The sequence below is a fragment of the Globicephala melas genome, chromosome 8, assembly GCF_963455315.2.
Source record: "Globicephala melas chromosome 8, mGloMel1.2, whole genome shotgun sequence".
In the NCBI taxonomy this organism is placed as follows: Eukaryota; Metazoa; Chordata; class Mammalia; order Artiodactyla; family Delphinidae; genus Globicephala; species Globicephala melas.
In genome coordinates this window covers 69,214,062-69,238,861 of record NC_083321.1, presented here as the reverse complement: position 1 = coordinate 69,238,861, position 24,800 = coordinate 69,214,062, and the positions used below count along the sequence as shown (strand labels likewise).

At 38.8% G+C, this 24,800-nt stretch overlaps 1 protein-coding gene across 2 annotated transcripts in view; it reads right to left on the bottom strand.

Annotated features, from left to right (window-relative positions):
- The window catches only part of HEPHL1 (hephaestin like 1), a 68,419-nt gene that overhangs the window by 25,918 nt on the left and 17,701 nt on the right, over positions 1-24,800 (bottom strand). For both annotated transcript variants that reach the window (XM_060303925.2, XM_060303926.1), the window contains 5 exons: positions 17,788-17,927; positions 17,512-17,643; positions 15,711-15,922; positions 15,385-15,535; positions 1,634-1,846 (listed from right to left, as the gene is read on the bottom strand). In XM_060303925.2, coding sequence (XP_060159908.1) covers positions 1,634-1,846; positions 15,385-15,535; positions 15,711-15,922; positions 17,512-17,643; positions 17,788-17,927 — 848 coding nt within the window. The remainder of the gene's footprint in view (positions 1-1,633; positions 1,847-15,384; positions 15,536-15,710; positions 15,923-17,511; positions 17,644-17,787; positions 17,928-24,800) is intronic.

Sequence of the window (24,800 nt, the reverse complement as noted above, 5' to 3'; positions counted from 1 at the left end):
ACAGGCTCCTCTACCCATGTTTTGGGCACTCCTTTTGGCTTAGAGATATGGGACAGGAATTGGTGAAATAACTAAGCTTTTCAGCAATAACCGATTTATACTCACCACCAAATATAAACTGGAAAACATCGTCATGTAGCTCTTTAGAAGCCTGTAGGGCACATGAGTAAGTAGCCAAAACCCTAAAATTATTCCAGCCATCTCTAGTTTTGAATGCCTCTTTCTACGGGTTAAACCTATTTGGCTGTTTTCCTCCTCTTCCCTCTTTGGTCTTGAAGAGTGCATTAAAAAAAAGATCATTGTTCCCAAGGCGTCCCTTGGCATGATTCATAATTGATCAATTGTATTAATATAGAAATGTTGAATACTAGAAGTTTACAAGGCAAGGATTATGCAGCTCCTACTCTGAGACAGTTCTTAGGCAAAAGTTTTGAAGCTCAAACCTCAAGTTCTTAACCAGTGACACGGAGAGGCATCTAAACTGCAGTTCTAGTGTGGAGTAAAGGAGCAAATACCCATTCATAAAGGAGACAGAGCTGGCAAGTACTCATCTTGGGTAGAATATTGGTTTCTTCTTAAGACTAATGAAAAAGTTGGGTTGGAGAAACATGTTGAACACCCGTAGCACTTGCTATTCTTATTTTTCATGAGACAGCATATGCTGCCATATATTGTTCTATATCTTTTATTAAAATGCCCCCGTTATATAATTAGCTTGGGAATCTCTAAGAGAAGGGACAGGTACTGGTATTTCAATGGGCTCTCCATGAACTTAAGACCCAATGCAGCTTGCTTTCTGGGTGCCCAAGAGAATGAAAATAGGGAAGTCCCCATCTGGGACTCATCAAGAGACCACCATCAGTCACTAAAGAAGGCAGACAAGTTCATGTCCATAACCTGGAAGCAACCACTGGGCTGCTCATGCCTGGTTGATGCTTCAGAGCAGTAACTAAAATGATGTTTGTGCTTAAAGAGAACAACAACAAAAATTCCTCTTTCTTGGCCTGAATTGCTCATGGATATAAATCAAGAGCATTCTTCTAGGATTTGTGAGGCGAGGTCATTTGGAGTACTCCCACTTCTGCTTTGTGGATGTTATTTTAGACACCTTTCCTTTGTCCTTTACACTATATACTTGAAATAAAATAGTCAGGATTCTCTGATTCTAATCAGGACTATACCTCTTTCTGTACACCCAGAAGCGCCCTAATTCAAACAATTTCTTCTGGGGGAGGGGGAAGGGTAAGCTGGGACAAAGTGAGAGAGTGGTATGGACTTACATATACACTACCAAATGTAAAATAGATAGCTAGTGGGAAGCAGCTGCATAGCACAGGGAGATCAGCTCAGTGCTCTGTGACCACCTAGAGGGGTGGGAAGCAGCTGCATAGCACAGGGAGATCAGCTCGGTGCTCTGTGACCACCTAGAGGGGTGGGATAGGGAGGGTGGGAGGGAGACACAAGAGAGAGGGGATATGGGGATATATGTATATGTAATAGCTGATTCACTTTGTTATAAAGCAGAAACTAACACACCATTGTAAAGAAATTATACTCCAATAAAGATGTTAAAAAAAAAAGAGTATATGCCTGAAGATAGGAATTTGATCACCTGAGCTGGCCCTCAGTTTACCTGCATGGTCCGGCTGCATGAATGCTGTTGTGGAGACGTGGGGAAACAGGGCCAGGGAGTCGCGGTGAGTCCCTCGTAGGTGGATGGTGTTCCCTTGAAAATAAACTCCATGCATGTCAGTGTCGGTGCCCATTCCAATCATATGCCAGGAAACTCTATCCTTTTTGCACATGGTTAGGCCTGGCTGGTTGCCATACATATAGCCGTTAATAGCTAAATGGAAGGAAAAAGATAGCAGAGCCCACTATAATTCTGTAGATGTACTGAAAACACGTCATCTTAGTGAAAGATTATCAGTGTGTGTAGGGGCAGTGGTGTTCAAGTTCAAACTATTTACAGAAGATCCTTATTATCAGAGAATAAATAGTCCTGGGGAAAAGTCACGTGGTGAATCAAACTTAAATGGAGACTGAAATTAACAATGAATAATGAAAATACGCTAAAACTGTGAATCTGTTCTATTTAATAATGTATACACAGGGCTTTAATTCTAAGAATCAATAAGAAATAAACCAGGTTGTTTTCTGGAGTAATTTTTTCTGACAAAATTGTTTGATAGTATAATATGATATCCTTCATTTCACATTTTAGGTTTGCAGATTATAAAGAGTATCATCCTTGCAAAAATATTTACAGACTTCGTTAATTTTCTCGAAGTCTTTTTTAAAGGTCTTGATATGAAAATCATTTTCTTTTGAGGTTCTTATCCTGTCATCTCCCTTGTTAAGTGTCTTTTCCTCAGTTATTTATTTAATTTTGTCAGATCCTCATTTGCAAATGGCTTTGCATTTGATTCTAGAAGTTATCACACATCTCTTCACTGATTTCATGGATCTTGCATCATTTGAAAAAATTGCAGTTGATTGACATTATACTTGCATGTCTAGTCAGTGGAGAGGGATTTTGCGGTAGGGGGAAGGGACACTAAGTTATAAGAGGTTGGCCCTTGAGTAAATAATTTGGCCTTATGATAACTTTGATTTCCATTTACCAATAAAATAACTGACAGAACTTTGAATAATGATCACTTAGATATGAAAACACTTTGTATCTCCAGAAATGCAAATTGTTTTTCTCTTTTACATCAACCTCAATCCATCAATAGTGGTTACCTGGAGCAGTGCCTTGAGAAGAATTGAGAAACCACATTCCCACTCTGGGGGATGAATGCCGTGATTGAATAGCACTGAAGGGTTACTGCACCTAATTATGTCTCATGCTTGGTGGCCCTTAGAGAGATATTCCCACTCCCACTCCTTCTAATGCCCATTCATCATGTACATGAATGATCTGTTACAATCTCATTGTCAAATAAAATTACTTTTTGTTTCTTTATCTGCAGAATGAGGGGTGCTTGGTAATTTTACTCAAATATCTGGAATTATTAGTAGAAATTCCAAGAAGCCCTGGGGCTGCTGAGAAGAATATCACGTTTTCTGAAAAAAATCTTTGATAATGCTCTTGCAAATAAACTAAGTCTTGTCTGTTGAATGTTAAAGAGATATCGTTGTAGATTGTGATGCTAATAATTTAGTCCTTGGCTGGCTGGTAGAGAATCCTCTGTTGCCTTGGAGCTCTAGTTTAAAGCCTCTCTTTCCCGGGAATTCCCTTGTGGTCCACTGGTTAGGACTCGGTGCTCTCACTGCCAAGGGCCTGAGGGCCTGGGTCAGGGAACTAAGATCCCACGAGCCAAACAGCGTGCCCCCCAACACCCCCAAAAAGTCTCTCTTTCTGGAACATTCATTCAGACATTCAACAAACAGCGTTGAATATAGACTATATAATACGAGCAATGCAAAGAATTGTATGCTATATAAGGCATTTTCTCTTTGGTATTGTTGCCAGCTTTCTTTCTCCCACTCATGCAAGCAAGACTGGAGACAAAATTTAATTTATAATTAATGTGAAATTTAAAGTAAAACACGTAATTTTCCTTGAATTTTGCTTGAAAAATGACATATTCTACATGTTCAGAATATACAAATGTATTTCAAATTGCCAAACCAGGATGGGACTGGATTTGACATGGTCCATTAGATTGTTTTTTGTTTTCTATATACAGGCCTCTCATGATAAATTTCTTTTGCAACCTAGCTTCTCCACTAAGGAATTGTTATGTTTCCTAATTTATAGTTGAGTTTACCTTTTCTATTGGCTACTAGAGAGGTAGGAACTACATTTTGTATTCAGTTATAACAAAATTTTTCGTAGAAGATGATATTGAAGGTGCACTATTCCATGGTTTCCATTGGTCCAAGAGGGGACCCTGTTGGAACAGAACATCCAGGACCACAGGAGTCTGAGCTGGTGCTGTGCATCACTTGGAACCTTGAACAGTTTTTGGACTTCCTTGGGAGAGAGGGAAAGTGCTATTTCATTATTTTCCTATAATGTTTCCCATAATGTTTAATAAACATTTATTTATTGTTTCCCAATAATCAGATGTTATGCTTGGTCCTAAGACAAGGCCTGTTATCTCGCCATGCTTGCTTTAAGCACTGAAGAAAATTTTTATTGAAGTATATTTAATTTACAATATTATACTAGTTTTAGGTGTACAACATAGTGATTCAATATTTTTATACATTATACTACATTTAAAGTTATTACAAAATAATGGTGATATTTCTCTGTGTTGTACAATATATCCTTATAGCTTATTTATTTTATTCATAGTAGTTATTTTCTCTTAATCCCATAGCCCTATCTTGCCCCTTCACCCTTCCCTCTCCCCACTGGTAACCCCTAGTTTATTCTCTATGTCTGAGTCTGTTTCTATTTTGTTATATACATTCATTTGTTTTACTTTTTAGATTCCACATATAAGTGAAACATACAGTATTTGTATTTCTCTGTCTGACTTATTTCAGTAAGCATAATACTCTCTAGGACCATCCACATAGTAGCAAATGGCAGAATTTCATTCCTTTTTATTGAGTTTTATTTCCTCCTATATATATATATATATATATATATATATATATATATATATATATACCATGTCTTTATCCATTTTATCTCTTCATGGACACTTAGGTTGCTTCCATATCTTGGCAATTGTAAATAATGTTGCTATGAACATTGGAGTGCATGTATCTTTTCTTTTTTTAAATTTTTTGACTACGCCATGTGGCGTGCAGGATCTTAGTTACCCTTCCAGGGATCGAAGCTGGGCCCCCTGCATTGGAAGTGCGGAGTCTTAACCACTGGACCACCAGGGAAGTCCTGAATGTATCTTTTCGAATTAGTGGTTTGGGGTTTTTTTGTTTGTTTGTTTGGATATATATATACCCAGGAGTGGAATAGCTGGGTCATATGGTAGTTCTGTTTTTAGTTTTTTGAGACACTTCCATACTGTTTTCCACAGTGGCTGTACCAATTTACATTCCCACCAACTGTGTAGGAGGGTTCCCTTTTCTCCACATCCCCGCCAACATTTGCTATTTGTGTTCTTTTTGATAATAGCTGTTCTGACAGGTGTGAGATGATATCTCATTGTGGTTTTGATTTGCATTTCTCAGATGACTAGCAACATTGAACATCTTTTCACGTGCCTGTTGGCCATCTGCATTTCCTCGTTGGAAAAGTGTCTACTCAGTTCTTCTGCCCATTTTTAATCAGGTTGTTTGCTTCTTTGATTTTGAGTTGTAAAAGCTGTTTATATATGTTGGCTATTAATCCCTTATCAGGCATATCATTTGCAAATATTTTCTCCTATTCAGTAGGTTGTCTTTCCATTTTATTGATGGTTTCCTTTGCTGTGCAAAAGCTTTTACATTTAGTTGGATCCAATTTGTTTAGTTTAGCTTTTATTTCCTTTAATTTAGGAGGCAGATCCAAAAAACTATTGTTGGGATTTATGTCAAAGAGTGTTCTGCGAATGTTTTTCTCTAGGAGTTTCATTGTATCCAGTCTTACATTTAGATCTTTAATCTATCTTAATTTTATTTTCATATATGGTGTTATAGAATGTTCTAATTTCATTCCTTTACATGTAGCTTTCCAGTTTTCCCAGAACCACTTATTGAAGAGACTGTCTTCTCTCCGTTGTATACTCTTGCCCCCTTTGTCATAGAGTAATTGACCATAAGTGCGTGGGTGCATTTCTGGGCTCACTATTCTCTTCTGTGGATCTATGTGTCTGTTTATGTGCCAGTACCAAACTGTTTTGATTCCTATAGCTTTGTATATTGTCTGATGTCAGGGAGCATGAATCCTCCAGTTCTGTTCTTTCTTGAGATTTGGGGTCTTTTGTGTTCCCATATAAATTTAAAAATTATTTGTTCTATGCTCAACATCACTAATTATTAGAGAAATGCAAATAAAAACTACAATGGGATATCACCTCACACTGGTCAGAATGGCCATCATCAAAAAAATCTACGAATAATAAATGCTGGAGAGGGTGTAAAGAAAAGGGAACCCTCCTACACTGTTGGTGGAAATGTAAATTGGTACAGCCACTATGGAGAACAGTATGGAGGTTCCTTAAAAAACTAAAAATGGAGCTACCATATGACCCAGCAATGTGACTCCTGGGCATATATGTGGAGAAAGCCATAATTCAAAAAGATACATGCACCCCAAAGCTCATTGCAGCACTATTTACAACAGCCAGGTCATGGAAACAACTTAAATGTCCATTGACAGGTGAATAGATAAAGAAGATGTGGTACATATATACAATAGAATATTACTCATCCATAAAACAGAAGGAAATAATGCCATTTGCAGTGACATGGATGGAACTAGATATTGTCATACTGAGTGAAGTATGTCAGACAAAGACAAATATATGATTTCGCTTATATGTGGAATCTAAAAATATGGTACAAATGAACCTATTTACAAAACAGAAATAGAGTCACAGATGTAGAAAACAAACTCATGGTTACCAAGGTGGAAAGGGAGGAAGGGATAAATTGGGAGATTGGGATTGACATATACAACTACTATAAATAAAATAGATAACTAATAAAAACGTACTGTGTAGCGCAAGGAACTCTACTCAATACTCTGTAATGACCTATATGGGAATGGAATCTAAAAATAGTGGGTATATGTATAATTTATTCACTTTGCTGGACAGCAGAAACTAACACATTATAAATCAGCTATACTCTAATAAAAATTAATTTTTTAATGTGATTAATTAAACTGGAATAAAAGAAAAAACAATAAAATTATTTGTTCTAGTTCTGTGAAAAATACCCTTGGTATTTTTATAGGGATTGCATTGAATCTGTAGATTGCCTTGAGTAGAATGGTCATTTTAACATATTGATTCTTACTATCCAAGAACACAGTATCTTTCCATCTGTTTTTGTTGTCTTCAATTTCTTTCACCAGTGTCATAGTTTTCTGAGTACAGGTCCTTTACCTCCTGGGGTAGGTTCATTCCTAGGTATTTTATTATTTTTGATGTGATGGTAAGTGAGATTGTTTCCTTGATTTCTTTTTCTTATAATGCATTGTTAGTGTGTATAAATACAACAGATTTCTATATATTAATTTTATATTCTGCAACTTTACTGAATTCATTGATGAGCTCTAGTAGTTTTCTGGTAATGTCTTTAGGATTTTCTAAGTATAGTATCATGCCATCTGCAAACAATGACATTTTGACTTCTTCCTTTCCAATTTGAATGCCTTTTATTTCTTTTTCTTCTCTGATTGCTGTGGCTAGGACTTCCAATATTTTATTGAATAAAAGTGGTGAGAGTGGGCATCATTGTCTTGTTCCTGATCTTAGAGGAAATGCTTTCAGCTTTTCACAACTGAGTATGATGTTAGCTGTGGAGCTGTCATATATGGCCTTAATTATGTTGAGGTATGTTCCCTCTATGCCAACTTTCTGGAGAATTTTTATCATAAATGAGTGTTGAGTTTTGTCAAAAGCTTTTTCTGCATCTATTGAGGGGATCATATAGTTTTTACTCTTCAGTTTCTTAATGTGGTACATCACATCAATCTAGTAGTTCTGCGTCTTTATTCCCATCTTGCCCCTAGCTTCTTCATGACCATTTTTTGTTTGTTTGTTTAAGATTCCATATATATGTGTTAGCATACAGTATTTGTTTTTCTCTTTCTGACTTACTTCGCTCTGTATGACAGACTCTAGATCCATCCACCTCACTACAAATAACGCAATTTCCTTTCTTTTTATGGCTCAGTAATATTCCGTTGTATATATGTGTCACATCTTCTTCATCCATTCATCTGTTGATGGACACTTAGGTTGCTTCCATGTCCTGGCTATTGTAAATAGAGCTGCAATGAACATTGTGGTACATGACTCTTTTTTTTTTTTTTTAAATTCTTTTTTTTTTTTGGTACGCGGGCCTCTCACTGTTGTGGCCTCTCCTGTTGCGGAGGACAGGCTCCGGATGCCCAGGCTCAGCGGCCATGGCTCATGGGCCCAGCTGCTCCGCAGCATGTGGGATCTTCCCGGACTGGGGCACGAACCCGAGTCCCCTGCATCGGCAGGCGGACTCTCAACCACTGCGCCACCAGGGAAGCCCCATGACTCTTTTTGAACTATGGTTTTCTCAGGGTATATGCCCAGTAGTGGGATTGCTGGGTCGTATGGTAGTTCTATTTTTAGCTTTTTAAGGAACCTCCATACGGTTCTCCATAGTGGCTGTATCAGTTTACATTCCCACCAACAGTGCAAGAGGGCTCACTTTTCTCCACAGCCTCTCCAGCATTTATTGTTTGTAGATTTTTTGATGATGCCCCTTCTGATCAGTGTGAGATGATATCTCATTGTAGTTTTGACTTGCATTTCTCTAACGATTAATGATACTGAGCATTCTTTCATGTGTTTGCTGGCAACCTGCATATCTTCTTTGGAGAAATGTCTAGGTCTTCTGCCCGTTTTTGGATTGGGTTGTTTGTTTTTTTCATATTGAGCTGCATAAGCTGCTTGTAAATTGTGGAGATTAATCCTTTGTCAGTTGCTTCATTAGCAAATATTTTCTCCCATTCTGAGGGTTGTCTTTTCATCTTGTTTATGGTTTCCTTTGCTGTGCAAAAGTTATTAAGTTTCATCAGGTCACATTTGTTTATTTTTGTTTTTATTTCCATTTCTCTAGGAAGTGGGTGAAAAAGGATCTTGCTGTGATTTATGTCATAGAGTGTCCTGCCTATGTTTTCCTCTAAGAGTATGATAGTGTCTGGCCTTACACTTAGGTCTTTAATCCATTTTGAGTTTATTTTTGTGTATGGTGTTAGGGAGTGTTCTAATTTCATTCTTATAGATGTAGCTGTCCAGTTTTCCCAGCACCACTTATTGAAGAGGCTGTTTTTTCTCCACTGTAAAGTCTTGCCTCCTTTATCAAAGATAAGGTGACCATATGTACGTGGGTTTTTCTCTGGGATTTCTATCCTGTTCCATTGATTTATATTTCTGTTTTTGTGCCAGTACTATACTGTCTTGATTACTGTAGCTTTGTAGTATAATCTGAAGTCAGGGAGCCTGATTCCTCCAGCTCCGTTTTTCTTTCTCAAGACTGCTTTTGCTATTTGGGGTCTTTTGTGTTTCCATACATATTGTGAAATTTTTTGTTCTAGTTCTGTGAAAAATGCCAGTGGTAGTTTGACAGGGATTGCACTGAATCTGTAGATTGCTTGGGGTAGTATAGTCAATTTCACAATGTTGATTCTTCCAATCCAAGAACATGGTATATCTCTCCATCTGTTGGTATCATCTTTAATTTCTTTCATCAGTGTCTTATAAGTTTCTGCATACAGGTCTTTTGTCTCCTTAGGTAGGTTTATTCCTAGATATTTTATTCTTTTTGTTGCAATTGTAAAGGGGAGTGTTTTCTTAATTTCACTTTCAGATTTTTCATCATTAGTGTATAGGAATACAAGAGATTTCTGTGCATTAATTTTGTATCCTGCTACTTTACCAAATTCATTGATTAACTCTAGTAGTTTTCTGGTAGCATCTTTAGGATACTCTATGTATAATATCATGTCATCTGCAAACAGTGACAGCTTTATTTCTTCTTTTCCAATTTGTATTCCTTTTATTTCTTTTTCTTCTCTGATTGCTCTGGCTAAAACTTCCAAAACTATAATAGTGGTGAGAGTGGGCAACCTTGTCTTGTTCCTGATCTTAGTGGAAATGGTTTCAGTTTTTCACCATTGAGGAGGATTTTGGCTGTGGGTTTGTTATATATGGCCTTTATTGTGTTGAGGTAAGTTCCCTCTATGACTACTTTCTGGAGGATTTTTATCATAATTGGGTGTTGAATTTTGTCAAAAGCTTTCTCTGCATCTATTGAGATGATCATATTGTTTTCCTCCTTCAATTTGTTAATATGGTGTATCACATTGACTGATTTGAGCATATTGAAGAAGTCTTGCATTCCTGGGATAAACCCCACTTGATCATGGTGTATGATCCTTTTAATGTGCTGTTGGATTCTGTTTGCTAGTATTTTGTTGAGGAGTTTTACATCTATGTTCATCAGTGATAATGGCCTGTAGTTTTCTTTCTTTGTGACATCTCTGTCTGGTTTTGGTGTCAGGCTGACGGTGGCCTCGTAGAATGAGTTTGGGAGCGTTCCTCCCTCTGCTATATTTTGGAAGAGTTTGAGAAGGATAGATGTTAGCTCTTCTCTAAATGTTTGATAGAAGTCGCCTGTGAAGTTATCTGGTCCTGGGCTTTTGTTTGTTGGAAGATTTTTAACCACAGTTTCAATTTCAGTGCTTGTGATTTGTCTGTTCATATTTTCTATTTCTTCCTGGTTCAGTCTTGGCAGGTTGTGCATTTCTAAGAAATTGTCCATTTCTTCCAGGTTGTCCATTTTATTGGCATAGAGTTGCTTGTAGTAATCTCTCATGATCCTTTGTATTTCTGCAGTGTCACTTGTTACTTCTCCTTTTTCTTTTCTAATTCTATTGATTTGAGTCTTCTTTTTTTTCTTGATGACTCTGGTGAATGGTTTATCAATTTTGTTTATCTTCTCAAAGAACCAGCTTTTAGTTTTGTTGATCTTTGCTCTCGTTTCCTTCATTTCTTTTTCATTTATTTCTGATCTGATTTTTATCATTCCTTTCCTTCTGCTAACTTTGGGGTTGTTTGTTCTTCTTTCTCTAATTGCTTTAGGTGCAAGGTTAGGTTGTTTATTTGAGATGTTTCCTGTTTCTTACGGTAGGATTGTATTGCTATAAACTTCCCTGTTAGAACTGCTTTTGCTGCATCCCATAGGTTATGGGTCATCGTGTTTTCATTGTCATTTGTTTCTAGGTATTTTTTGATTTCCTTTTTGATTTCTTCAGTGATCTCTTGGTTATTAAGCAGTGTATTGTTTAGCTTCCATGTGTTTGTATTTTTTACAGTTTTTTCCTGTAATTGATACCTAGTCTCATAGCGTTGGGGTCAGAAAAGATACTTGATACAATTTCAATTTTCGTAAATTTACCAAGGCTTGATTTGTGACCCAAGGTATGATCTATCCTGGAGAATGTTCCACGAGCACTTGAGAAAAATGTGTATTCTGTTGTTTTTGAATGGAATGTCCTATAAATATCAATTAAGTCCATCTTGTTTAATGTATCATTTAAAGCTTGTGTTTCCTTCTTTATTTTCATTTTGGATGATGTGTCCATTGGTGAAAGTGGGGTGTTAAAGTCCCCTACTATGCTTGTGTTACTGTCGATTTCCCCTTTTATGGCTGTTAGTATTTGCCTTATGTATTGAGGTTCTTCTATGTTGGGTACATAAATATTTACAATTGTTATATCTTCTTCTTGGATCGATCCCTTGATCATTATGTAGTGTCCTTCTTTGTCTCTTGTAATAGTCTTTATTTTAAAGTCTATTTTGTCTGATATGAGAATTGCTACCCCAGCTTTCTTCTGATTTCCATTTTCATGGAATATCTTTTTGCATTCCCTCACTTTCAGTCTGTATGTGTCCCTAGGTCTGAAGTTGGTCTCTTGTAGACAGCATATATACCAGTTTTGTTTTTGTATACATTCAGCCAGTCTATGCCTTTCAGTTGGAGCACTTAATCCATTTAAATTTAAGTATTTATCAATATGTATGTTCCTATTATGTTTTGGGTTTGTGATTGTAGGTCTTTCCCTACTCTTGTGTTTCCTGCCTGGTGAAGTTCCTTTAGCATTTGTTGTAAAGCTGGTTTGGTGGTGCTGAATTCTCTTAGCTTTTGCTTGTCTATATGGGTTTTAATTTCTCTGTCAAATCTGAATGAGATCCTTGTTGGGTAGAGTAATCTTTGTTGTAGGTTTTTCCCCTTCATCGCTTTAGATATGTCCTGCTCCTCCCTTCTGGCTTACAGAGTTTCTGCTGAACGATCAGCTGTTAACCTTATGGGGATTCCCTTGTATGTTATTTGTTGTTTTTCCCTTGTTGCTTTTAATACTTTTTCTTTGTATTTAATTTTTGATAGTTTGATTAATATGTGTCTTGGTGTGTTTCTCCTTGGATTTATCCTATATAGGACTCTCTGTGCTTCCTGGACTTGATTAACTATTTCCTTTCCCATATTATGGAAGTTTTCAACTATAATCTCTTCAAATATTTTCTCAGTTCTTTTTCTCTTCTTCTTCTGAGACTCCTATAATTCGAATGTTGATGTGTTTAATGTTGTCCCAGAGGTCTCTGAGACTGTTCTCAACTCTTTTCATTCTTTGTTCTTTATTCTGCTCTGCAGTAGTTATTTCCACTATTTTATCTTCCAGGTCACTTATTCATTCTTCTGTCTCAGTTATTCTGCTCTTGATCCCTTCTAGAGAATTTTTAATTACATTTATTGTGCTGTTCATCACTGTTTGTTTGCTCTTTAGTTCTTCTAGTTCCTTGTTAAACGTTTCTTGTATTTTCTCCATTCTATTTCCAAGATTTTGGATCATCTTTACTATCATTATTCTGAATTTTTTTCAGGTAGACTGCCTATTTCCTCTTCATTTGTTAGGTCTGGTGGGTTTTTACCTTGCTCCTTCATCTGCTCTGAGTTTCTCTTTCTTCTCATTTTGCTTAACTTACTGTGTTTGGGGTCTCCTTTTCACAGGCTGCAGGTTCGTAGTTCCCACTGTTTTTTGTATCTGCCCCCAATGGCTAAAGTTGGTTCACTGTGCTGTGTAGGCTTCCTAGTGGAGGGGGCTAGTGCCTGTGTTCTGGTAAATGAGACTGGATCTTGTCTTTCCGGTGGGCAGGTCCATGTCTGGTGCTGTGTTTTGGGGTGTCTGTGGGCTTATTTTGATTTTAGGTAGCCTCTCTGCTAATGGGTAGGGTTGTGTTCCTGTCTTGTTAGTTGTTTGGCATAGGGTGTCCAGCACTGTAGCTTGCTGGTTGTTGAGTGGAGCTGGGTCTTGGCATTGAGATGGAGATCTCTGGGAGATTTTCACCATTTGATATTACGTGGAGCTGGGAGGTCTTTTGTGGACCAATGTCCTGAACTTGGCTCTCCCACCCCAGAGGCACAGCCCTAATGCCTGGCTCAGGTACCAAGAGCCTGTCCTCCACACAGCTCAGAATAAAAGGGAGAAAAAAAAGAAAGAAAGGAAGAAGAACATAAAATAAAATAAAATAAAATAGTTACTAAAATAAAAAATAATTATTAAAAATAATTTTTTAAAGTAATTTAAAAAAAGAAAGAAAGAAGAGAGCAACCAAACCAAAAACAAGTCCACCAATGATAACCAGTGCTAAAAACTATACTAAAAAAAACAAAAAGACGGATAGACAGAACCCTAGGAGAAATGGTAAATGCAAAGCTATACAGACAAAATCACACACAGAAACTTACACAAACACACTCACAGAAGGAGAAAAAGGAAAAAATACATATATATATCATTGCTCCTAAAGTCCACCTCCTCAATTTGGGATGTTTCGTTGTCTATTCAGGTATTCCACAGATGCAGGGTACATCAAGTTGATTGTGGAGATTTAATCTGCTGCTCCTGAGGCTGCTGGGAGAGATTTCCCTTTCTCTTCTTTGTTTGCACAGCTCCTGGGGTTCAGCTTTGGATTTGGACCTGCCTCTGCGTGTAGGTTGCCTGAGGGCATCTGTTCTTCGCTCAGGATGGGGTTAAAGGAGCAGCTGATTGGGGGGCTCTGGCTCGCTCAGGCCAGGGGGACAGAGGGGGACGGAGTGTGGGACAAGCCTGCGGCAGCAGAGGCCAGCGTGACATTGCACCAGCCTGTGGCGCGCCGTGCGTTCTCCCGGGGAAGTTGTCCCTGGATCACGGGACTCTGGCAGTGGCGGGCTGCACAGGCTCCTGGGAGGGGAGTTGTGTATAGTGCCCTGTGCTCGCACACACACTTCTTGGTGGCAGCAGCAGCAGCAGCCTTAGCGTCTGATGCCCGTCTCTGGGGTCCACGCTGTTAGCCGCGGCTCGCGCCCATCTCTGGAGCTCCTTTAAGCAGCGCTCTTAATCCCCTCTCTTCGCGCAACAGGAAACAAAGAGGGAAGAAAAATTCTCCTGTGTCTTCGGCAGCTCCAGACATTTTCCTGGACTCCCTCCCGGCTAGCTGTGGCGCATTAGCCCCTTCAGGGTGTGTTCACGCAGCCAACCCCAGTCCTCTCCCTGGGATCTGTCCTCCGAAGCCCGAGCGTCAACTCCCAGCCCCCGTCCGTCCCGGCAGGTGAGCAGACAAGCCTCTTGGGCTGGTGAGTGCTGGTCTGCACCGATCCTCTGTGCGGGAATCTCTCCGCTTTGCCCTCCGCACCCCTGTTGCTGCGCTCTCCTCCATGGCTCCGAAGCTTCCCCCTCCGCCACCCGCAGTCTCCGCCCGGGGGGGCTTCCTAGTGTGTGGAAACCTTTCCTCCTTCACAGCTCCCTCCCACTGGTGCAGGTCCCGTCCCTATTCTTTTGTCTCTGTTTTTTCTTTTGCCCTACCCAGTTACGTGGGGAGTTTCTTGCCTTCTGGGAGGTCCGAGGTCTTCTGCCAGCGTTCAGTAGGTGTTCTGTAGGAGTTGTTTCACGTGTAGATGTATTTCTGATGTATCTGTGGGGAGGAAGGTGATCTCCGCGTCTTACTCTTCTGCCATCTTCCTCTGTACCCTGTAGATGTGTTTTTGATGTGTTTGTGGGAGGAGATGAGTTCCACATTCTCTTACTCCACCACCTTGATCTCTTCCCTCTAGGCATTTTTGTTGACTCCACACTCTGGTGGCCATTTGAGTTTGGACTCTTGTGCATTACTCTGCCACCTTGGGTAATCTCTCCAAGACTCACAAGAATCCCATGTTACACCAATTACAATGTGGGTTTGCTATTGTTAACAACTGATATAAAAGAGACAGAGAAGGATAATTAACTAATTTCTCCTACATGAAGATCTTGGATAGGAATGGCTAATGTTTTACAAATTAACACTTTAGATAGTTATACATACAACTTGGTAAGAGATGCCTTGCTGGATAATAATTATCTCCAACTATCAGCTGGATTATCAGACTTAATGACATTATTGCAAACCCAAGGGAGGGCATTTTGTCAGTAATTTTCTACATTTATGATGTACTGTGATCTTTGCTAGTTCAAATTTTGTATTGCTTTATCTAAGGCTTTAGATGTATTAATTAAGTTTCACATCTCTAGAGACAGGGAGGTTTCACCATACCTTGTGCGTCTGAAGCCACAAAATATTTTACTCATGACCAAGAACAATACCCAAGAAACCAAACTTAAGATAAAGCATTCCAAACATTTTCACTTCAAATGCAATTATGACTTTCCTTTACAGGAGGGAAAAACATTTTTCATACCATGCATTCGGTTGGACTTCACAAACTCTTTGTCCTCCTTGTCAACACTGAAGGGACGCCAGGTAAACTTCTGAATATTTTCATCAAGATATCTGCTCAGATTCTCATCAAAGACTGTGAATAATAGGTAAAATTCCTTGTCTATTCCTTTCTACAGAGAAGAAAGAAATGAATGTATTAAAGTACAGCTTGGAGGACTTCTTAGCTCTACTTCACTTTCAAAATTAACACAAACTGACTCTTTATTAATATTTACTCTCTAGCCATATTACTGATCTCTCTCACATACAACCCTGAGAAAAACTTGGTGACCTTTGATGGCCTACCTGTGTCCCATCAGCATTGAGAATGCCCTTCTTACAGACTAGCAAAGGCCCTACAAGGCCAGAGCTGGTGTCGTTGATTGGCTCAACAGCTGAGAAGTAAAGATAGGTCAGACAGGGGGGATCATCAGCTGTTGGGCTTATGCTTTCAGGCACCGTCCACCTGTATGTGAAAGTTTCACCTGGCTTAACGTGTGCCCCTGGCTTCAGAAATCCTGAGGAGATAAATGAAACAGTTATTCAAAGCAACAGCCAAGAACACTAAACTTGTCACACTGGGTCTTCCAGCCCTGGTATGTCTCTCTCTGATGATATACTTTGTGGAAGGACAGTTATTTTCACTGTATCCTACCAGGGAGGCCACTGCCACAATCTGCTGTTTCATGAGATAGAAGCTTATATCAAAAGATTATCTTCTTCACAGATTACATTTAAGATCTTCACAGATACTACTTCTTACTCAATTACCAGGTTTAGCAAATGTTAGAAGAGCGATAATTGCCCATTTATATATTAATATATAAATGTAAATTCATAAAATATCATTGAGTACCTTCCATGTGGAATATATTATACTTGGCCTTGCAGAGGATACCCCAATAAGTTAAACAAGAGACATATCTTTAAAGAGTTTGAAGTCTAGAAGGTTGAACTAGGAATAACCCAAATAACTACAAGTTAGAGGAGGTAAGCGAAGGCCCAAGGTAACAAAGCTGATAAATGGCAGGTCTGGGATTCAAATTCAGGGCTGTCTGATTCCAAAGACTTTGCACTTAGCCCTTACATTATATTGCCAGATGAACACATTGAATCTCTCCAACTAGACTGGGGCCAGAGACTTTCTGTATCTTGTCCAGAGCCTGGCAAAAAGGTGCCCAGTAAGTTTTCTAAATTAAACAATAGAAAATGTGGACATTTGTGCTGTCACTAGTGTTCTTCCTGCACACACACAAAAGTCATTGTGAGCATTTTGACCAAGGAAGAGACTGCAGGCACAGGAAATGTTGCTGCAGCAGGGGGAGGAGAGGGTGGGTGTAGAGAGGGGGAATACTCCCTCCATTCCTTCCTTCTCTGTCCCCTCCCCATCACCTGCTCTGGACTGTGACTGGCCTCATACTTGGGCATGAAGAAGTAAGTATCCCAGGAGTCATGATGTCTGTTGTAGTGATGGGGAAGGCTTCCAACGCAACCAGGAGTTTCCCAAAAGCAGTATAATGAATGGAAGGATAATTCCTGCAGCCACTGGGTAGAAGATGCCTTTATTACATGTAGAGAGCCTGTGCTACATACTCTGTGATTGGGAGAGGCCGTGTATGATGGTAAGCACATAATACTGGTTTTAAATAAATATTTGTCGATAGGGACAAAGCAAAGACCACGTGTAAGATTTTGATTTCAACAAAACATTGGAACTCAGAGTTCCCTTTCAGCCTTCAGCCACAGATTCCATCCAAATGTAGCAGAAAATCTCTCCATCTTAGAGAAGTGGGGGCGACTGTGAAAGTAGATCACTTTGAGATTTATTACATTACTGAGGGAAAAGGAAAGGCATTAACACTTCCTAAGTACCTACTGTGGGCCAGACCCTGTCCTAAATTCTCTCCATCCTTTCCCAAAGCCCTATGAAGTGAGTGTCATTATCTGCATTTGATAGGTGAGAAGAATAAGGTTCAGAAAGTTGAAATAGCTGCTCAAGCTCACAGGGCTGGTAAGTAAAGGGACCAGGATTTGAACCAGGTCTGTCCAGTTCTAAGTCCTTTGCTCACTCATCCTGTTTCCTACCAAGGCTGAGGCTGGGACTTACCATCTACATTTGGGGCTGCATCAGAGGCCTTGTCATAGATCACACCGTGAGGCAAAATACTGTAGACCTTGTCGGCTTTGTTAGCAAAGGTCACTAACAGAGTATCACCCACCTCTGCCTTGATGATGGGACCTAAGAAGTATTAAGAGAAGGAGAGGTAAGAGGATGAAAAGAGGGAAGTGGATAGGAGCAGGAGAAGAGTCATTCCATGTTAGGTGTGCATGTCCTACTAAAACATTTCCCCTGTTCAAAACATGACAGATGGTTTCACTGTACCAAGAATTCCAAGGTGGGCTTCTGCCTCAGAGAGTCTTTTTCTTCGAGTAAAAGTTGCATCAACATACTCTATATACTGAGCCTTCCAATATTTTCCTCCTATTCTGTTGTCCCCTTGTGTGAAGTAGAGCTCAGAGTCACTGTGGAAAGAATAGGAAGTTGGCTGAGAGTACACCTCTGCATATCCACCAAGTGCCGTAATTATGGAACTTTATTGTACTGCCTTTAGCCCATTTATCCACCCTTATCTCCAGAAAAGATAGCACAGTCTTCAACAAAGTTCCCAGGAATAGTCAACCAGCCTTAAAAGTCTTCAGAAGCTGTTTGATGCTCAAGCTCATTTCTCTCTTAGCCATTGTACTTTCTTCCCCAGAGGTCCAGCTACTGAAGAAGGCACAGGCAAACTCCTTCATTATCAATATTGGTGTCCCAGAATGGTGTCCTACAAAGTAACCAAGAGCTAACTGGTTTCTTTGCAGAATAAGCATCCCTCTATCTCTTGCTGATGTCAATATGAATAGACTCTGCATAGAGTATGCTCTGATATCTGGCATGATTAAGGAATGGAGCATCTAGTTAATCAAATAATTTAATCAATGGAATTACCATACAAACTATATACATGAAATTTCAAAGTTGTGAAATACGATGATATAACATCCAATTAGTACTATCTCTATTCTATTTCTGTCAATCGTGCCATCACTCTTGCAGATGTGCAGGCTTTGTCTTCTTTTTCTGCCTCAACTCCTTATCCTGTTCATCCTGACTTTGCAACCTTTTATTTTACACCCTTCCTTTTCTTCACCTTCATTTCTCCATCTTTTCCTTTCCTTTCTTCCCACGGTCACAACCCCAGTACATGCATGTCCTCCTCACCTTGTGCTTGGACCATTATATAAATCTCCTAACTGTGCACGCAGCATCCTCTATCTCACATTGGCTCACTTTTTTTTTTTTTTTACCTTTTTTAAAATTGCATTTTTTTGAATTTTTTTTTATATAGCACGTTCTTATTAGCTATCTATTTTATACATATGAGTGTATATATGTCAGTCCCAATCTCCCAATTCATCCCACCCCCGCCCCCCGCAGCTTTCCCCCCTTGGTGTCCATACATTCAATTTTTTTCTCAGCATACACACTACTACTACATTAATCTTCAAAACAGTAATTTTTATTGTCATTTTACTTGCTCCAAAATCTTCATTTGCTTCCAATTGCCAATCAAGTAAAGTTCAAATGATTGGAGGAATTCTGCAATGGATATCCAGTTTACCCCAATTCTCTCTGCATTGCTCTATGCGAGTACCCGTTCCCCATGCAAATCCCCCACACCAGGCATTCACTCTCTGATCTAATCACTCTGCTTTATGGCAGATGCTTTGCATTAACCCCTGCATCTAAAATTTCCCTCTCTTTACAATTCACTTATATAAATTCTACCATTCTTTAAGACCCTACTTAAGTTCCACTTCCTCTGTGAAGTCTTTCTGGTTATCGTAGCTCTCTCTGAATGTGCAGAGAACTCACTGTCTGGACAACTCATCTAAATCTTATTTGTAACTTGCAAAATCACTTGTCTTCTCCTGTGCATTCAGGATCTTTCTCTACCTGAGATTGGGAACATTGTCTTAGACCTCCCTGGATCCCTTATGTCACTTAGTACATTGTGCTGTCCCATATTACATTAAATATTGATTGAATATAGCTTAATATTTCATATTTTATAAGGAGCTTCTGAATTCTGGAAGGCTTCTCAGAAATAATTTTCAATGTTAATTTTCATTATTTTGTTTATGGAGAAATACTGGTCAATAGAGAATGTTCATATCAAAGAGTTTTTCATATATGGTCCACACAAATTCTTTAGGCAAGCCTCAAGTGCATTGGTTTGGTGGAAGAATGAATGAATGAATGAAATTTACAATGAAAGAAACAAAGGGTATCTTATTGACCACAAAGACAATTTTTAAAACACTCCCTCAAACATTAAAAGGATTATAGGATAGATTCTCGCTGGGGATGCGGGCCCAGATGGCCACAGGAAGCCAAGGATACAGCATTACATTTAGTCTTCATGTCTCCATAGGCTCCTCTTGAATGTGACAATTTCTCATACTTCCCTCATTTTTGGTGATCTTGACAATGTTGAGGACTACTGCCCTTTCTAAACCCTCAGAGAATTCTGTTTCCATTGGCAGAAAGGGAAAAAGACAGTGGAGGAGCCACTTCAGATTCATAAAAACCCCAGCTTAGAGGAAGTAATATCTTGGAAAATTTTGAACATTAAATAATACATGCTACTGGATTGTGAGGGAAAGAGTGAATTTAAAGAGAAAGCTTGGGGGAGACCTTCAAGATGGCGGAGGAGTAAGACGTGGAGATCACCTTCCTCCCCACAAATATATCAGAAACATCTACATGTGGAACAACTCTGACAGAACACCTACTGAATCCTGGCAGAAGACCTCAGACTTCCCAAAAGGGTCTTCGTGCTCCAGTCGGGTGTCAGGCCTGTGCCTCTGAGGTGGGAGAGCTTAGTTCAGGACATTGGTCCACCAGAGACCTCCTGGCTCCACATAATATCAAATGGCAAAAGTTCTCCCATAGATCTCCAACTCAATGCTAAGACCCAGCTACACTCAATGACCAACAAGCTACAATGCTGAACATCCTATGCCAAACAACTAGCAAGACAGGAACACAACCCCCACCCCCCCATTGGCAGAGAGGCTGCCTAAAATCATACTAAGGTCACAGACACCCCAAAACACACCACCAGACACGGTCCTGCCCACCAGAAAGACAAGATCCAGCCTCATCCTCCAGAACACAGTCATTAGTCCCCTCCACTAGGAAGCCTACACAACTCACTGAGCCAACCTTAGCCACTGGGGGCAGACACCAAAAACAATGAGAACTATGAACTTGCAGCCTGTGAAGAGGAGACCCCAAACACAATAAGTCAAGCAAAATGAGAAGACAGAGAAACACATAGCAGGTAAAGGAGCAAGGTAAAAACCCAACAAACCAAAGAAATGAAGAGGAAATAGGCAGTCTACCTGAAAAAGAATTCAGAGTAATGAGAGCAAAGATAATCCAAAATCTTGGAAATAGAAAGGAGAAAATACAAGAAACGTTTAACAAGGACCTAGAAAAACTAAAGAGCAAACAAACAATGATGAACAACACAACAAACGAAATTAAAATTCTCTAGAAGGAATCAATAGCAGAATAACTGAGGCAGAAGAACAGACAAGTGACCCGGAAGATAAAATAGTGGAAATAACTACTGCAGAGCAGAATAAAGAAAAAAGAATGAAAAGAAGTCAGGACAGACTCAGAGACCTCTGGGACAACATTAAACACACCAACATTCGAATTATAGGGCTCGCAGAAGAAGAAGAGAAGACAAAGGGACTGAGGAAATATTTGAAGAGATTATAGCTGACAAATTTCCTAATATGGGAAAGGAAATAGTTAATCAAGTTCAAGAAGCGCAGAGAGTCCCATACAGGATAAATCCAAGGAGAAACATGCGAAGACACATATTAATCAAACTATCAAAAATTAAATACAAAGAAAAAATATTAAAAGCAGCAAGGGAAAAACAACAGATAACAGACAAGGGAATCCCCATAAGGTCAACAGCTGATCTTCCAGCAGAAACACTGCAAGCCAGAAGGGAGTGGCAGGACATATTTAAAGTGATGAAAGGGAAAAACCTACAACCAAGTTTACACTACTCAGCAAGGATCTCATTCAGATTCAATGGAGAAATTAAAACCTTTACAGACAAGCAAAAGCTAAGAGAGTTCAGCACCACCAAACCAGCTTTACAACAAATGCTAAAGGAACTTCTCTAGGCAGGAAACACAAGAGAAGGAAAAGACCTACAATAACAAACCCAAAACAATTAAGAAAATGGTAATAGGAACATACATATCGATGACTACCTTAAATGTAAATGGATTAACTGTTCCCACCAAAAGACATAGACTGGCTGAATGGATACAAAAACAAGACCCATATATATGCTGTCTACAAGAGACCCATTTCAGACCTAGTGACACATACAAAGTGCAAGTGAGGGGATGGAAAAAGATATTCCATGCAAATGGAAATCAAAAGAAAGCTGGAGTAGCAATTCTCATATCAGACAAAATAGACTTTAAAATAAAGACTATTACAAGAGAAAGAAGGACACTACATAATGATCAAGGGATCGATCCAAGAAGAAGATATAACAATTGTAAATATTTATGCACCCAACATAGGAGCACCTCAATACATAAGGCAAAGGCTAACAGCCATAAAAGGGGAAATCAACAGTAACACAATTATTGCAGGAGACTTTAACACCCCACTTTCACCAATGGACACATCATCCAAGATGAAAATAAAGAAGGAAACACAAGCTTTAAATGATACATTAAACAAGATGGACTTAATTGATATTTATAGGACATTCCATTCAAAAACAACAGAATACACCTTCTTCTCACGTGCTCATGGAACATTCTCCAGGATAGATCATATCTTGGGTCACAAATCAAGCCTTGGTAAATTTAAGAAAAGTGAAATCATATCAAGTATCTTTTCTGATCACAATGCTATGAGACTAAATATCAATTACAGGAAAAAATCTGTAAAAAATACAAATACATGGAGGCTAAACAGTACACTACTTAATAACCAAGGGATCACTGAATAAATCAAAAAGTACCTAGAAACAAAGGACAATGAAAACACGACGACCCAAAATCTATGGGATGCAGCAAAAGCAGTTCTAAGAGGGAAGATTATAGCGATACAATCCTACCTCAAGAAACAAGAAACATCTCAAATAGGCAACCTAACCTTACACATAAAGCAATTAGAGAAAGAACAGAAAAACCCCAAAGTTAGCAGAAGGAAAGAAATCATAAGGATCAGATCAGAAATAAATGAAAAAGAAATGTAGGAAACAATAGCAAAGATCAATAAAACTAAAAGCTGGTTCTTTGAGAAGATAAACAAAATTGATAAACCATTAGCCAGGCTCATCAAGAAAAAAAGGGAGAAGACTCAAATCAATAGAATTAGAAATGAAAAAGGAGAAGTAACAAATGACACTGCAGAAATACAAAGGATCATTAGAGATTACTACAAGCAACTCTATGCCAATAAAATGGACAACCTGGAAGAAATGGACAAATACTTAGAAAAGCACAACCTTCTGAGACTGAACCAGGAAGAAACAGAAAATATAAACAGACAAATCACAAGCACTGAATTTGAGACTGGGATTAAAAATCTTCCAACAAACAAAAGCCCAGGACCAGATGGCTTCACAGGCGAATTCTATCAAACATTTAGAGAAAAGCTAACACCTATCCTTCTCAAACTCTTCCAAAATATAGCAGAGGGAGGAACACTCCCAAACTCATTCTACAAGGCCACCATCAGCCTGATACCAAAGCCAGACAAAATCTCACAAAGAGAGAAAACTGATATGAACACATATGCAAAAATCCTCAACAAAATACTAGCAAACAGAATCCAAAAGCACATTAAAAGGATTATACACCATGATCGAGTGGGGTTTATACCAGAAATGCAAGGATTCTTCAGTATGCACAAATCAATCAATCTGATACACCATATTAACAAATTGAAGGAGAAAAACCATATGATCATCTCAATAGATGCAGAAAAAGCTTTTGACAAAATTCAACATCCATTTATGATAAAAACCCTCCAGAAAGTAGGCATAGAGGGAACTTACCTTAACATAATAAAGGCCATATATGACAAACCCACAGCCAACATCGTTCTCAATGGTGAAAAACTGAAAGCATTTCCACTAAGATCAGGAACAAGGCAAGGCTGCCCACCCTTACCATTATTATTCAACATAGTTTTGGAAGTTTTAGCCACAGCAATCAGAGAATTAAAATAAATAAAAGGAATACAAAGCGGAAAGGAAGAAGTAAAGCTGTCACTGTTTGCAGATGACATGATACTATGCATAGAGAATCCTAAAGATGTTACCAGAAAACTACTAGAGCTAATCAATGGTTTTGGTAAAGTAGCAGGATACAAAATTAATGCACAGAAATGTCTTGCATTCCTACATACTAATGATGAAAAATCTGAAAGAGAAATTAAGGAAAGACTCCCATTTACCATTGCAACAAAAAGAATAAAATACCTAGGAATAAACCTACCGAAGGAGACAAAAGACCTGTATGCAGAAAAGCATAAGACACTGATGAAAGAAATTACAGATGATACAAACAAATGGAGAGATGTACCATTTTCTTAGATTAGAACTAGAACAAAAAATTTCACAATATGTATGGAAACACAAAAGACCCCAAATAGCCAAAGCAATCTTGAGAAAGTAAAATGGAGCTGGAGGAATCAGGCTCCCTGATTTCAGACTATACTACAAAGCTACAGTAATCAAGACAGTCCGGTACTGGCACAAAACCAGAAATATACATCAATGGAACAGGATAGAAAGCTCAGAGATAAACCATGCACATCTGGTCACCTTATTTTTGATAAAGGAGGCATAAACATACAATGGAGAAAAGACAGCCTCTTCAATAAGTGGTGCTGGGAAAACTAGACAGCTACATGTAAAAGAATGAAATTAGAACATTCCCTAACACCATACACAAAAATAAACTCAAAATGAATTAAAGACCTAAGTGTAAGGCCAGACACTCTAAAACTCTTAGAGGAAAACATAGGCAGAATACTCTATGACATAAATCACAGCAAGATCCTTTTTCACCCACCTCCTAGAGAAATAGAAATAAAAACAAAAATAAACAAATGGGACCTAATGAAACTTAATAGCTTTTGCACAGCGAAGGAAACCATAAACAAGATAAAAGGCAAACCTCAAAATGGGAGAAAACATTTGCAAATGAAGCAGCTGACAAATGATTAATCTCCAAAATTTGCAAGCAGCTCATGCAGCTCAATATCAATAAAAACAAACAACCCAGTCAAAAATG